This window comes from Ischnura elegans, chromosome 5, assembly GCF_921293095.1.
Source record: "Ischnura elegans chromosome 5, ioIscEleg1.1, whole genome shotgun sequence".
In the NCBI taxonomy this organism is placed as follows: Eukaryota; Metazoa; Arthropoda; class Insecta; order Odonata; family Coenagrionidae; genus Ischnura; species Ischnura elegans.
Window position 1 is genome coordinate 47,418,753 of NC_060250.1, and position 13,719 is coordinate 47,432,471.

The 13,719-nt window shown below is 36.4% G+C and overlaps 2 protein-coding genes across 2 annotated transcripts; both read right to left on the reverse strand.

Annotated features, from left to right (window-relative positions):
- Positions 1–2,106: 2,106 nt before the first annotated feature.
- Positions 2,107–9,030, reverse strand: LOC124158820 (post-GPI attachment to proteins factor 3). The gene is made up of 7 exons (XM_046534164.1): positions 8,833–9,030; positions 7,789–7,937; positions 6,864–7,016; positions 6,257–6,381; positions 6,024–6,160; positions 5,179–5,389; positions 2,107–2,643 (listed from the first exon to the last, which is right to left on the reverse strand). Exons 1-7 carry the CDS (start codon positions 8,975–8,977, stop codon positions 2,577–2,579), a joined length of 987 nt encoding a protein of 328 aa, XP_046390120.1. The 5' UTR covers positions 8,978–9,030; the 3' UTR covers positions 2,107–2,576.
- Positions 9,031–11,974: 2,944 nt separating this feature from the next.
- On the reverse strand, positions 11,975–13,348 carry LOC124159816 (28S ribosomal protein S24, mitochondrial). The gene is made up of 3 exons (XM_046535726.1): positions 13,120–13,348; positions 12,689–12,881; positions 11,975–12,313 (listed from the first exon to the last, which is right to left on the reverse strand). Exons 1-3 carry the CDS (start codon positions 13,135–13,137, stop codon positions 12,024–12,026), a joined length of 501 nt encoding a protein of 166 aa, XP_046391682.1. The 5' UTR covers positions 13,138–13,348; the 3' UTR covers positions 11,975–12,023.
- Positions 13,349–13,719: the final 371 nt, after the last annotated feature.

Here is a 13,719-nt window from a genome sequence, read left to right on the forward strand (position 1 = left end):
ACTTCAAATTTGGTGCCTTTCGATTTCGCCGACGCCACCCGGTGTGGTGTAGAGGAACTTTCACTGTGGTCACAATCTGAACAAAGTATCATTGAGTTCGGTGTGAATTTAGGAACTGTTCAGCGTTCGCCTGTTCTTCCTCACCGGGGGGAGCTATTTTTTCGGCTCTGGGTGCGTCGCACGCCCAGCTACATCAGTTCCTCACAATCTTGTGTTAGCGCATGAGTGTGACGCAGTGTTGCATTTTGCAGGATAACCATACTCCTCGATTCCTTGCATACAGTCCGGCTGGCAAGAGTAGTACGATGATGGCACAAAAGGAGGGGTGAATAACCCTGTGCCAGCATGATTTACAGCCAATGGCTGTCCCCCAAACGTACCTCACACCCTCGCCTAGTCATACAACGTTGTCAAATACATAAGGAGCACCGAAATAAGCCTGATCCACCAAAACAAGCCTTTTCTTAACTACTAAAACTAAACAAGTGATTCTTCCTCTGGGTCCTTCACGCTCATCGTCCCTTCTGGCTCCTTTCTTCACAGAACCCTTTGCATGCGTTTCCCTTTCTTACCTGGTAACCTTGCCCCCTACCCCTACCTAGACCATTCTGCCTGTCATCGGAAAACTCTTGGCGGCTGGACTGTAGGTTTACAACTTAGGAACAAGGTCTTGGAATGCATCTAGTTCATATATCGGACTTACTGTATTCAGGAAGATATCAACCCTCGATTGCGTCATGCCGCATTCTTCTGTTTAGGAACTGAAACAAATTTTCCTGTTTATATATATTTCAGCGTAATTTAATCACGTGAATTATAAACTTTTTTTGTTAATTCCAAAATAAATGTTCATACGAACTTCGTTGTAACAAACCTCTGGTTTTTTGGTCCCGTGAACGTCGTAATAACGAGTCTACTGTCTGTAAAGGCCAAGCTGAGCTGGTGGAGTTTAACTCTTCATGTAGCAAATTTAAGGAAAATGAACACGCAGTAAGGATATCTGGAAAATAATGGTGCTTGCAATGAAGGGATTTGTCAATAGCAAAAGGCCAACGGCATGATCATTGAGCATGTGCATGAAGAATAGGCAAGTGAATTTGATATTTAGCTACTACTTTACTGAGTGTAGCACTAAAGAAGGATGAGAATTAGGTACTCAAGGTAGCAATAAAGTCTGGAAGGGAAAAGGTGAAATGGATGGAAAAAATTATTAGGGATTGAGCTAGGTGGGATAGAAAACTGCTAGATTATATGAGAAGGACACTTAGGCCGTGGATGATGGAGACTGTACCGATGTAAGGAGCAGATTGTACTCATGCTCAAAACCGCACTAGAGAGAATGATAATGGATTAGCAAGGAAGGGAATTAGGTCCGTGAATAGACTGAAGTACATGCATAGTTCTTATGAGGAGTAGATGAGCAAGACTCAAGAGTGGGACAGAAGACAGGCTGGGGTGATTACCAAAACCTACCATGTAATTCTACTCTAAAACAGGGCATAAACACACTGGCCACAATCCTGGTCATAGTAAATGAAAGTTCCAGCCATGCCATAACCGTCAAACTGAATGACCACAGAACAAAAAAATCCCATTGGATTTCTAACACCATTGATTGGTGATTGGGAGTGATTGTTTGAGCATGGATCGTGACCGAAGTGGACATTATGACTGCATTCTTCAAATAAGATTAAAATTCATTCAGGTTCATTTGCAATGACATCACTTAGTGTCATGAACCAATAATCCGCAACTGATCAAAAAACACTGATGGCATCACAGGAAATATGTACTAAACATCACGGCAGTCAACATGTTAATAATTAATTTCTGTAGTATCAAGTTTTTTTATAAAAACTATAAAAAGTTTTATAGTAAGTTTTCCAAAAATAAACCTACTTTAGTGGAAGTATAGAAATTTATAGGAGTGGAACTTCCAATTAGGCCCCAATTTTCCAACGTTATTTATCTTATTTCCATGAAAATATCATTATTTTGCTGTACTTTCAGGGCCGCTCTCAGTTAATACTGCTTATCCAAGTAAAGTGCTGTTGTTTACAAAAACTCTGCTTGGGTGAACCCTTGATGATTTAAAAAAGTAAAATGTGCAGCAATAGGATTGTATTTTATGAAAATGGTAATATCAATTCATATTAACATGAAAAGTCGATGCTACATCAAGAACAATCAATGTATATAGGTACATATTAGCTTCTCACTAGTAATATAATTACGTATTTACATAATTATTTTCACAGCACACTCAACAGTTCATTTTTACAAAACTTATATCTAACACTATAAACATTTACTTCTAACTAAATTAATATCACAATCAACGTCAATGGAAAATAAATAATATAAAAACTATATTCACATCTCAATCAGTCAGTTCAGGTTTGTTCCAGAAAAGAACGGCTAAAAATTTCATGATAGCCTAAATAATCCTTGCAAATAAGGTAAACTGATAAAAAAATTCTTCACTAGATTTCAGCAAAATTATTATTTTCCTTGCAGGACAAGGTGGAGATGCACTGTCATAAATTTGGAATGTCTAAAATACAGATAAAATTCTCTCAAAATATCTTCTTCTGTTTTTCCATGTGAGCCACACACATTGAGTTGCAGTCCATGATCAGGAACCTGAAAGATATTTATGCAGTCTTTTAAATAGGAAACCATACTTTCCAACAGCAGGATTTCCATAGTCAAGAGCAAACAGAAGAAATTATTCCAGTGACTGAAAGTGAGTTACTTTGTTGTTGAATAACTTGCTGGAGCTAATGGATATGCAACATTAATGGAAACACTGAAACATTGTAGATATACAGAGCAGGAAACACTGGCATTTCTTACATGAACTCATTTAGGATTATTTTTCAATTTGCACTTAACCCTTTTTGATTTCTCCCAGAAAATATCCTCTTTAAATTAGTATGTATGTAATTTCCCAGCTGCTCTATCAAGTATCTTTTAAAATCAAGCCACAAGAAATACTAGTAAGTAGTGAACTAATCATGTTGTGCATTTTACACTACCAGTTGCAGCATTCAATTATCTTTCATGAATTAACCCTTAAAAATAAATTCAATATTTGGTTTCAAAAAAGGAATCACGCAGTTACAATTACAGCAGACTCCCGATTATCTGGCTACAGTTTATCTGGGTTTTGGATTATCCGTCCATGATTTCACAGTCGTTCGAAGTTTTCTGCTATCTTTATATAAAGTAACATCTGACGCAAAAGGACCAAGATATTTGCATCTTTTAAATGCAATGCCACACCGGACTTATTATTTCCACTAGAATCCCCTTCTTAAAGTGGAATTATTTTATCTACTTGCTGACAAGGAATGTTTCAAGTTTACTTGGAAGTCTGCTCTAGCATTGTGTATGATGATCAGCGGTGGGAAAAAAACTCTTGATTAATTTTAGAAGATTCTTCAGTGTTTAATCATTCGTAATTTCAGAGAAATGTTACCATCTTTAATTGTATATTTCATATCGAAAATGCACAATTATTGCCGTGGCCTCGCATGCGGTTGAATGCGGCCCAAAGGAACTGGAGATTTGGCCGAACTTGGGCATGTTTACGCTGTTACCAGTCAAGGCCAAACTGGAGAGGAAAGGAATAGTAGAAGTGGGAGCAGCAGGGGAAGTGGAAGTAGAGTTCGCATGAGTCATTGCCAGGCAGTTGCCTGCATAGACAATTTGTCTCACGTCCTGGTTTCCTATAACCACTACTGTGGGATGGTGTAATTTCCAAGTTAAAATGGAAGTTCCGTGCTCCTCTTTTCCAAGCATCGTGGTGTGGGATCAGGCTCAGTGATTAAGGATCCGCATCCCGCAGCAGTTGTATGCCGGGCAACTTGTGCGAGACGCAGCAACTCGGCATGGTGCCTGTCAGTGTAGTTTCCGACGTCGCGCAGTGGTTTCGAAGCATTTGTGCAAACCACTTTTCTGACCCCGTGACTTCGCAGCCACAGGTGCGTGGTTTTTGGAAACCAGGTATTACTTGTAGCAGTAGGAATAAGAGTACAATAACGTAATCACCGTGAAAAAGATCGCAGTCGGGAGAGAAAGCTCTTTACTATTCTGGAAAGCAATCTTACGTAATAAATAATGTGTGTAAGTACTAATAGATTGATTGATTTAGGCAAATTATGAAAATGACAGGAAATCATAGTAAAGCTTGGATTATCCGTGTTTTTCAATTATTCATGCCTGCTTTCCCCATCATTGGCCCGGATAATTGGGAGTGTACTGTATACTATTTACAATTATACTATCTGTTACATGATGTTTATGTTTAAGTCAATTCTATTCAAGTCCAAGTCCTTGGTTTTTATAAGCCATAAAATACAATAAGTTACACACTCAATCTAGATGATAGGTTAAAAAATTATTGACAAAAGCATGTTATTATAACTAGTAGATCAATTTATGCCCATATAAAATTCTACCTGAACATCCATTTGAAGCTGAAAAACTAACCTAAATCCTAGCAAAAGAAAACTGTAGAAAAAAAGTCATTGGTGGCTAAATTTCTTCTTCTACTCAAGTATACTCTCAAAGCATTCTTTCTTTCCATTTCCTTATCTCCTGGTCACCTTCCCTTCAATTATTCTTCCTAGAAATCACTCATTCCTTGTCGCTACAACAAAAACTAATCTTGGAATTTCTCTATCTTCCTCATAATCCATAACTCAGCCTCCTTTTCAACATCAAGAGGAATTTACTGGCTGTTTTTATTCATTAGACCTTTCCTATGTCAATTTTAATTTCCAAAGTTATATATACCGTATTTCTCTGAATATAGTCCCCCCCCCCTAATTTTGAGACTTCAGTTTGAGAAAATAATCTATAAAATGCATTTGAATACAGTCCCCCCTTTACTTTTACCACCGACATTTTTGGGAAAAAAGGGGGGACTATATTAAGACATATACGGTATGCACCAAATTCAATCACTGAAGAACCCATAAATAAGAGTCAAAAATAAAACATGAGGGCTAGAAATCCCTCAACAGAAATTTCTTACTTAATCTTTAACTCAGCTTTCATTTCTTCAAATTTCTGCCTACACATGTCATTTACTTCCATTGCTTTTTGATCAATCAGAAAGTACCAATAAGGTGAGACTGAAAGAAAATTAATGAGTAAACTTTTAATACCCACCTATACCACAGAAGTGGTAGAAAAGCTGTGCTCAAGTGCCACAGTGCATGTGCATCTATCGACCAGAAGACAGGGGGGAAATCTAGTATCTCTAGAGCCGTAGAAGCAATCGCTAGAAGAACTGATATAATACACAGCTTACGAGATTTGGCAGAGGTGCAACTCTGTGGCCAAGCACACCACAGGAGCCAACCAAGAGCATTCAGAGCACCTGAAATGAAAATTTCATAAGAAAACACATCATTGCAATAAGTTGCTAAATACATAAATATTCTAGATTCTCGGACAGGATACAACATAAATGTGACTGAATTTGGATGTTCCATCCGACCAGATATTTAATATTTGAGGTAAGTGGAAGACTGATAATCATATATGAAAATATGCTTTTCTCATGCATTACCTTATTGCATTAGCATCATTTAAGAAAAAGTTAATCATTTTGGACAAAACACAATGGGTCATTAGATTCTAAAGGTACTTGCTCAAATAAGGTCTATTTAATCAACACACTGGAATAAAAAGAGGTAGACAAGGTGCTGAAAGAGTGCCCACTGAAGTGCCTTAAAAATCTGAAAGCTTCATCATCAACAGGCTTCTTTGAAAAAACAATTTATTGGTCAGTCTACGACCCTTTTTTTTGGGATGACTAATTCTACTCAAGAATATTCCTACATTTTTACCAACATTAAATGTTGTAGAGAGGAGGAAAAAGTACTATGTACCAAGGGTTTTTAATTCATAGTGGCAAAGCCCATCTCATTAAGTAATAACAGTCCATGTATACATTGAAACAACCAGCCATAGAAACAATTCTCCAAATTTTTTCAATAATATTAACTTACCAACAATAATATTTGCTTGCATGTTGTAAGAGTAATCAAATTTTACCAGAGATAGGTAAGTCACATGATACACAAAGAGACCCCCACAAAGGACAGTGAGTGATAATGTTTTAAAATTGATAGTTGCTGAGAAGAATCTGAAAAATTTAAATAGTAGTTTTGCATTACAGAGTGCAGACCGAAGATGTTTCACAGAAGGATAATTCATCAGAAAAAATAGATGGATAAATTACCTTAATCCCATAACATATAATGAACACAAAACCATTGAATATGCACAAAAATAGTCCATCTTTTCAGTGAGAGGAGTTTCCCAACCATGGAAGACAGATGACCAAAACCAGGCATGCATGCAAACCTAAAAAAGATAAAACTACATATATTCCACCTTATTCGCTCCAACTCGACAATACACCTTGTTCTAAAATAGCACAGAGATTCATGGGCGTAACTAGTAGGAGTACAAGGGGGGGGGGCAGCTGCCTGCCACTAGAAGCATAAGTAAATTTAGTTCAAAACAAATTTTTTGAAAAATGTTTCTTTAAATTCAAGGAAAGTGACATTAGTATAAAATATGTAATCTAAAGTACTGTTATAATTTTTTTGAAATTTTTGTTTCTTAGCCTTTTCTGTATTATGACTTGAACGACCACGGCTTGCCCCCCTCTAGTTTTGATCCTGGGTACGCCCTTGCAGAGAATGCTTGATGCAACTCTTTTGTGTGACAGCAATGAAGACTCAAATCCAATCAACAATCAATCGAATCCACTGACAAGACATCAGTCCATCTCTATCACATGTAAATAACTTAGTTCCACTTAAAACTGAACAAATACATACCAGACTATGGAAATGCCACACCCAATACATTGGTGCAGTCCTGGGAACTTCTTTCCTAAACAATTGAAGCATAATCATATGTGAGCTGAAATTCAGAAGTGAGAAGAGTACACTAGCTGGCTCCTGAAGCCCTAGAAACCTCACAAAAGGCCACTGAAATATAGATAAGGACATACATTACAGATAATTATAAAATAAACGCAATCAACATCAAACCACAGGTATAGTAATGCAAGTGACCATTAAGTTAAATCTGAAATGATAGATGCTCATTCAGAGCATTTCAATTTGCAGCAGACAGCCCATTTTACTTTACTTTAAAGAACTGAAATGTGAATTGAAAAAAAAATCCATTTATTATTCTAAACAGTACCAACTTGTTCCATTTTAAAGGCATAAAATGATAAATTTGTGATGATAACCTTTTTATTTATAATTTAATTTAATTAATTTTATAATTATTTGTTTTATTTATAATTTAATTTTCAAAAGTATAATAAATAATTCATACAATAAAAATATTCATTAAGTTACTAATAGTACAAAATATTCTGAGAAAAGCTGTAAGGAACCTATGCTAATAGTGTTGGTGTGAGATTGAAAAAATGCCAAAACCTGTTGTATTGTTCTCATAATGACCCTCAAATGAAAGACATAACAAGAAATGACAATGAATTCAAAAACCGTAGGATATCTTAGATCTGTCAACAAGCAGGGGTTCAACTGTTTTTTCATAAAATGTATTTTCATCCAAAATGTGTAGTCTAGGAATAAAGGTAATTGTAATACGAGCATAACTAGATTTAACAAACCAAGCTGCACCACCCACTCTTGCCATTTGTTCATAGATATAGAATGAGTTCAGACGGGAACTCTAAATTGATGTGGAATTATGGACCTAAGATACTATCACTGCTGTACTTACTCTGCCATGGAACTGAGGTACATCCCAACCTCTTCGAAGAAATGCATCCACAGTGACCCACATACAGTGATATCGACATTCCTCAAGACAAGGCCAAGCTATAATGTTCCCAGGAAATGATGTCTCCTTAGAGTTCCTCGAGTTATAATCTGTAAACGAAAGTGTTCTTGTAATCTCCATAACAGTTTTTGGGCATACAATTAAATTATTACAACCTAATAAAGGAAATATTTAAACCTTCCTTCTTTATGAGCTAAAAAGAGAAAAGATAAGTCAACTGAAAATCCTGAAAAAAAAGACATGACAATTTAGCTAGTCACATGATGCGATAATGATCCGATGAAGAAAATCGTCAAATGTGGGTAACTAAGGAAGGCAATTAGGAATGTTTTTAGGCTTATGGGACAAGTGATGAAAGACATAAAAACTAATATATATTTACATGTGATAAGATGATAGGTAAATTGATAAGAAAAGCATAGCAGAAAAGAGAGTAGGGTGGAACACTGTGTCAAAACAATTTCGAAATTGTTGAATGAGGGTAGGAAAATAATTTACTGCCCAAATCCGAAACATGTATGGATAAATGCATAATTTCATTCTCCCATACCTTGGCTTGAACCAGGAAATATTACAATTTAGACCACCAAGCATCACCAGTCGTGTTACCTTTTAATAATAGAAAATGCCTACGCTTGAACTCCTTTATTTATTAACCTCTACCTACTATGTTCATTTAGACTTTAGTAATATGTTACAACTTTTTTCGCATGCACGTTCGTTCATTTACTAATGGAATACACACACGATTTATTTTTAAAGAAATATATGTATAGTTATGCTACATTATTCCTGGAATATCTAATAGTTATATCCAAAATAATAATTCGATTAGCCAAATAAGTTAAGACTACTCTATTACTACACATTTATTATGGTGAATATGGTGATATGGTAAGGTTATAGGGAATTCAAGCTTATTTCATGCCTTTACAAATAGCAGAAAGCACTGCCGCTGGCGTACAAAAAAGAGAAAATATTTACCGTTTGTACAGTTCGCAGTTACGCATATGGAAACACAATTTCTATAAAATGGGCTATCATCTCCAACTGAGGCAATGCATCCTGGCAATATTAACGGAAGGAAGATAAATACGGACCAAGTAATTATAGTTTGAAGCCCACTCATTTTATCATTAACTTCGTACGGGCCGGCATGCGCATCTTAACATTCCGCACCTCAGTTGTTTACGTTTGTGGTTTGTTCATTTTCCGCGTTCTTACATGTTTTCAAAAATCGCTCTATATAGTTATTTGCATATTAATGACATATTATAAGAGAAAATTACACTTGATGCCTCTAAACACGTTAAATGGTTATTATGAGAAGCAGCTAAATTATTTGATGCGTATGTATGAGCCAACGTTCACCGTGTCTGCTATCGTACTGACGAAAGAGAGAGGATCAACTGGTGAGGTAAGTTTCGGGGGCTATTAAACTCATTAGCGAATAGCTCAGAATTTATACCTATATTTCTAGGTATTGGTAAGCGTAAGGATGTAAACCCCGTTTTTGTTGTGTAATGGGCTGGTTAAGTTTCTTAAGCGAATATACCAGCTGTCTTGGTCGACTGTCTTACCTTCATCTTAACTGTAACAGTTGTTAGGTACTACCATGTCAAGGTAAAAGTTAATTTTTGAACGTTTAATCTTTAGGGGTTGTTAAAATTTTGTTGTTTTACATGCATAAAGAAAATCTTATTTTGTGACATTGACGTGAAGTTTATATTATACTGTAACATAAGAAATTTCTCGAAGTCCAAACAGATTGTTTAGACTTTGCCCTTATTCTAAGGTGAATAAATGGGGATTCCTGTTTCCATAGGTAAACACATTTTATCGGTATATATGCCATTATTTACTCAGAGACTAGGATAAACTAAGGGAAGTAATTGGCTCATGGTGTTCCAGATCAGTGTTCCACAAATGGTGTGCAGGAGGGTAGTATAAATGAATTATATATCACCGAACATTATTGATAAAATAACTGATCATACCCTCACTCATGAATCTAGGTAGGTAGTTTGCGTGGGGAGGCCATGGGGTCACCACAAACCACCCACCTGTAAGATGTACCCCCACGTCAGCAGAGAGTTCTTCTCCCCCTGAAAGTTTTTTCAATTCAGCCGTTAAGCATAATACCAAGGAAATTTTTGTATAATACTGATGGGGTTGAATATATGTAAATGGGTCCATAGTGCTCTGGGAAGTGTGGTTGCCAGAATTTCGATTTATCAAATTTTTCTGGGGGGGATGAGCCTTCTGGGGGGTCAATCCCCATTGTGCCCATGTGCTCAATGCACAATTGCCTCATTCACCATATTTTTATTAACATGTATTGTAATAGATTTTGAGAAATAAATAGATCCATATGAGCCTCGGTACAGTTTCAGGAACCTGAATAGCATTGTGGTCTGCCCAGTGGCCTGGAAAGCCAAAGGTCCATGGCTCGATTCCTGGTCCAGGGGAATTTTTTTCTTATGGTAATTCATGTATATTTCCCTGCCATTCACGTAAGAGATTTTGGAATATTATTGGTATTTTTTTATTTTTAAACCCGTCACCTACTTTTCAAGCTAATAGGGGCAAAATATTGATGGGCCTACCCTTTTGCTCAAAAGGTCATGATGTCACTGAATCTTGTGGAGCAGCTCACTGCTTCTCTGACTTGCGCATCCATCTCACATGGTTCTTTGTCATGAACACTTATGAGTAATTCCTTTCTTCAAAGATTGGGTCTCTGTGTGTGACCATAGAGTAAGTATATACTCTATGGTGTGACTTAATGAAGCAGAACTTTAATTGTATCAAAAACTCATTAAAAGTGGGTGACAACTTTTGCAATTTTTCATTTTCAAGTAATGAAAAAATAACTGAGCAAGGAAGATTTTTTTTCCTTATAACTTATCTTTCTCATCCCTCCACGAAATAATCTTAATGAATTGCCACTTAGGTTCTGAGTGAAGAGCCTCATTGTGGGTTGTCTGAATTTTCTGAAGTCTCAGATTGTCTCTCTCTCTGCACTTTTAATTCCACTGATACTCATTTCCCATTACACACCTCACCTAGTGATAGGGAGAAATACTCAAACCTATAGAGTTCAGCTGTTCACCATTACATTATTCGAACATCCTTGTCAAGTAAATTTAATAAGAATGTTGCATTTTTGTGAGCACTATCAGGTAAAATCCTGTTAGAACTATGATTTTTGTACTAATGATTATTGCCATACTTGGAGGAGAAATTTTTTGTGTAATATGTAAATTTCCCCGTTCATATGGGCATAACCTAGATTTGTATTAGGTCTCCTTATGAAGATGTGTAGGTTCCTGCATTTGATTGTTTATAGTTGGTTGGGAATAAAAGGCATCAGTAAAATCCATTTTAGGTGGCATATAAGTGGAGGATCAGTTGCAGAACAGTTTCATTTGTTAGACTGCAAGATCTAATTCTATGAACCGAATATTTAAGTGGTAAAACATGTTCAGGAGACTATTAATGGGAAATGTTAAAGCATTAAGACTCGTTACTGCAGTTCTACTATAGAAAGGGTGTAAGCAAATATTCAGTCGGAAGTTTTCAGTCAAAAATTAAATTATGAGTCCTTTCTCTTATCTACTGTTCCCATTTTTAGAATATGGTCAGTCCCCCATCCTTTTGATGCTTTTTCGCTTGTGGTGTAGCACTCTTTCTTAACAGATTTTTCAACTCCAGCATTAGCTCTAGCAAATCCTGTTTGTATAATCCTTTTGGTTCTACTACAAAAATTATTGGTGTCATTTTAGTATCCTGATTTGCACCTCATTATAATTCATTCTTTACATTTGCTTCTTTAGTTTCAACTGTTTTCTGCTGCCTGAAGCAATCTCACATTCCATCTTCCTAGGCAGATACTAATGGGGCCTAATAAGAAAAATTAATCTGAGAGAGTTCCATCACATTTTGAAATTAAATTGGTGGGACAAATTAGGAGACCTTAAAGTGGTCACAGTACTGACCGCTGTCACATAGTGGTTTGAGGCCTCTAACATCTGACTGGCTGCATATGCAGACTAAACAGAGTCATACCTTGATCACGGTAGATAGTGCATTTTTGAGAATATTCCACACTAAATGATTCATTTAATATAGATAAATTTACAATTTATTGGTGTACTAAAGGATTCATTCGACAATCAAACATACTTATATATAACATCTTTCTTATCAGCTACAGTTTGCAATTCCAGCATTACAGGACATTGAAGCCACGAGCTTAGTAATTCTTCAGTGTATCCTATTAAGAAGTACATTTTCCGAGGTAAGATTCCCTGGCGAATAAGAGCAGCAATTCTTATAATATTATGTTGTCGTTTTATGATCACCTCTGATAAAACGAGGTTATGCCATGTCCCAGTCATGAACTTCCGGATAAACAAGTCCTCCACAGCTGTTTCTGCAGGACGTAAACCACCAACAAGGTTACCTATCAAAAGAAAGAGAATACTCTAGGTTAAGATTTGATAATAAACATATGCAGAAGGATAAGGAGATCTAATATCAGATTTTCATGATGACCATTATCATTTGAGATATCCACTTTTGGTGGCTTATGTTTAATTATGTCCATTGTCATCGTGCAGCATCGTTGAGATTAAAAAGACGAGGAGCAAAAAGGGTTTTTTTTTACCACCCAACACTTTGCACTACCTTCGCCATTAATTTCAAATGCTAATAATATGCAAGCCATGCATCAGTTTAGTAAAAGAAGAGAAAACTAAACTGTACAACATTCCGGCAAAACGAAGTCTGATTATTTTTCAATATTTCCCCAGGAAAACACAAATTCGTCTTCACTTACTGGTATTGAAAGAATTCCAAGATTTTCTGTGGGCAATTTGGTGTGGTGGGTTGGCCATTTCATACGTCAACGGGCGATCACCCTTAACCGTAACTTTGTAGCGGCCGGATTGAGACTTCATGACCACAGATCCAGTATGCACGGGTCGGCATATTTTCATGAATGTATCCCGAAAAAGGCAAACTCGAGCAATCTATCGAAAAAGAAAACTTTCTCATTGAGTAATACGTCTAAAATTAACACGCCAGTCTACTCATGGAAGAAGATATATCGTTACAGAAGTGAGATAAATCATTAAGGTTTTTGATCAATTTTCCAGAAATCTTGTCAAAATTGATACTTCGATTAATTAATGAAAAAATACCATTCATTACATCCATAACGCAAATCGTATCAGTAGAATTAATCGAAATCGCGTGGGAATAAATTACCTGCGAAGTCAGAGACATGTTGAGATCTCCTTCATGCGCTCGTACGATACGAAACTGGTGAATAAATACTGCAACTCCCGTATTGTGCTAACAATTTAATGTATTCATGCCTCTCTTGCCATTCAAACAAAGCAGTATATTATTTTACGCTCTAATTGTTTATACGAGGTGAAACCATCGTGAACAGCTGTTTATAGCGCGCTATTCTGATATCAACTGTTTTCGGGAGAAGCGGCTGATATGATTTCACTGACGCAAGCTGCATGCTGCAGACGTGACATTTTTGTGATTGGAGAAATACTATTCTAGACAGAGAAGGGTGTAATGTGGGCTAGTTTTGATTCAGATTGATAAATAGAGCATCTTATCTTTGATTGATAGAGCATAAGCTTTGCAACAGCATATTCATGAGTTTGTAATAATGCTATTCTGTCGTTACTTACTTTAAGAGATTGTACACCAAGAATAAAAAATGATACCTTCATATCTCAACGGTATTTCACGTACATGTTTCCATCATTAAAGGCTATAGGTATCTATACTGGGAGTAGAGTTTACCGATGATGATGTTATTCTGGGTAATACCCTGTCAGCCATAAG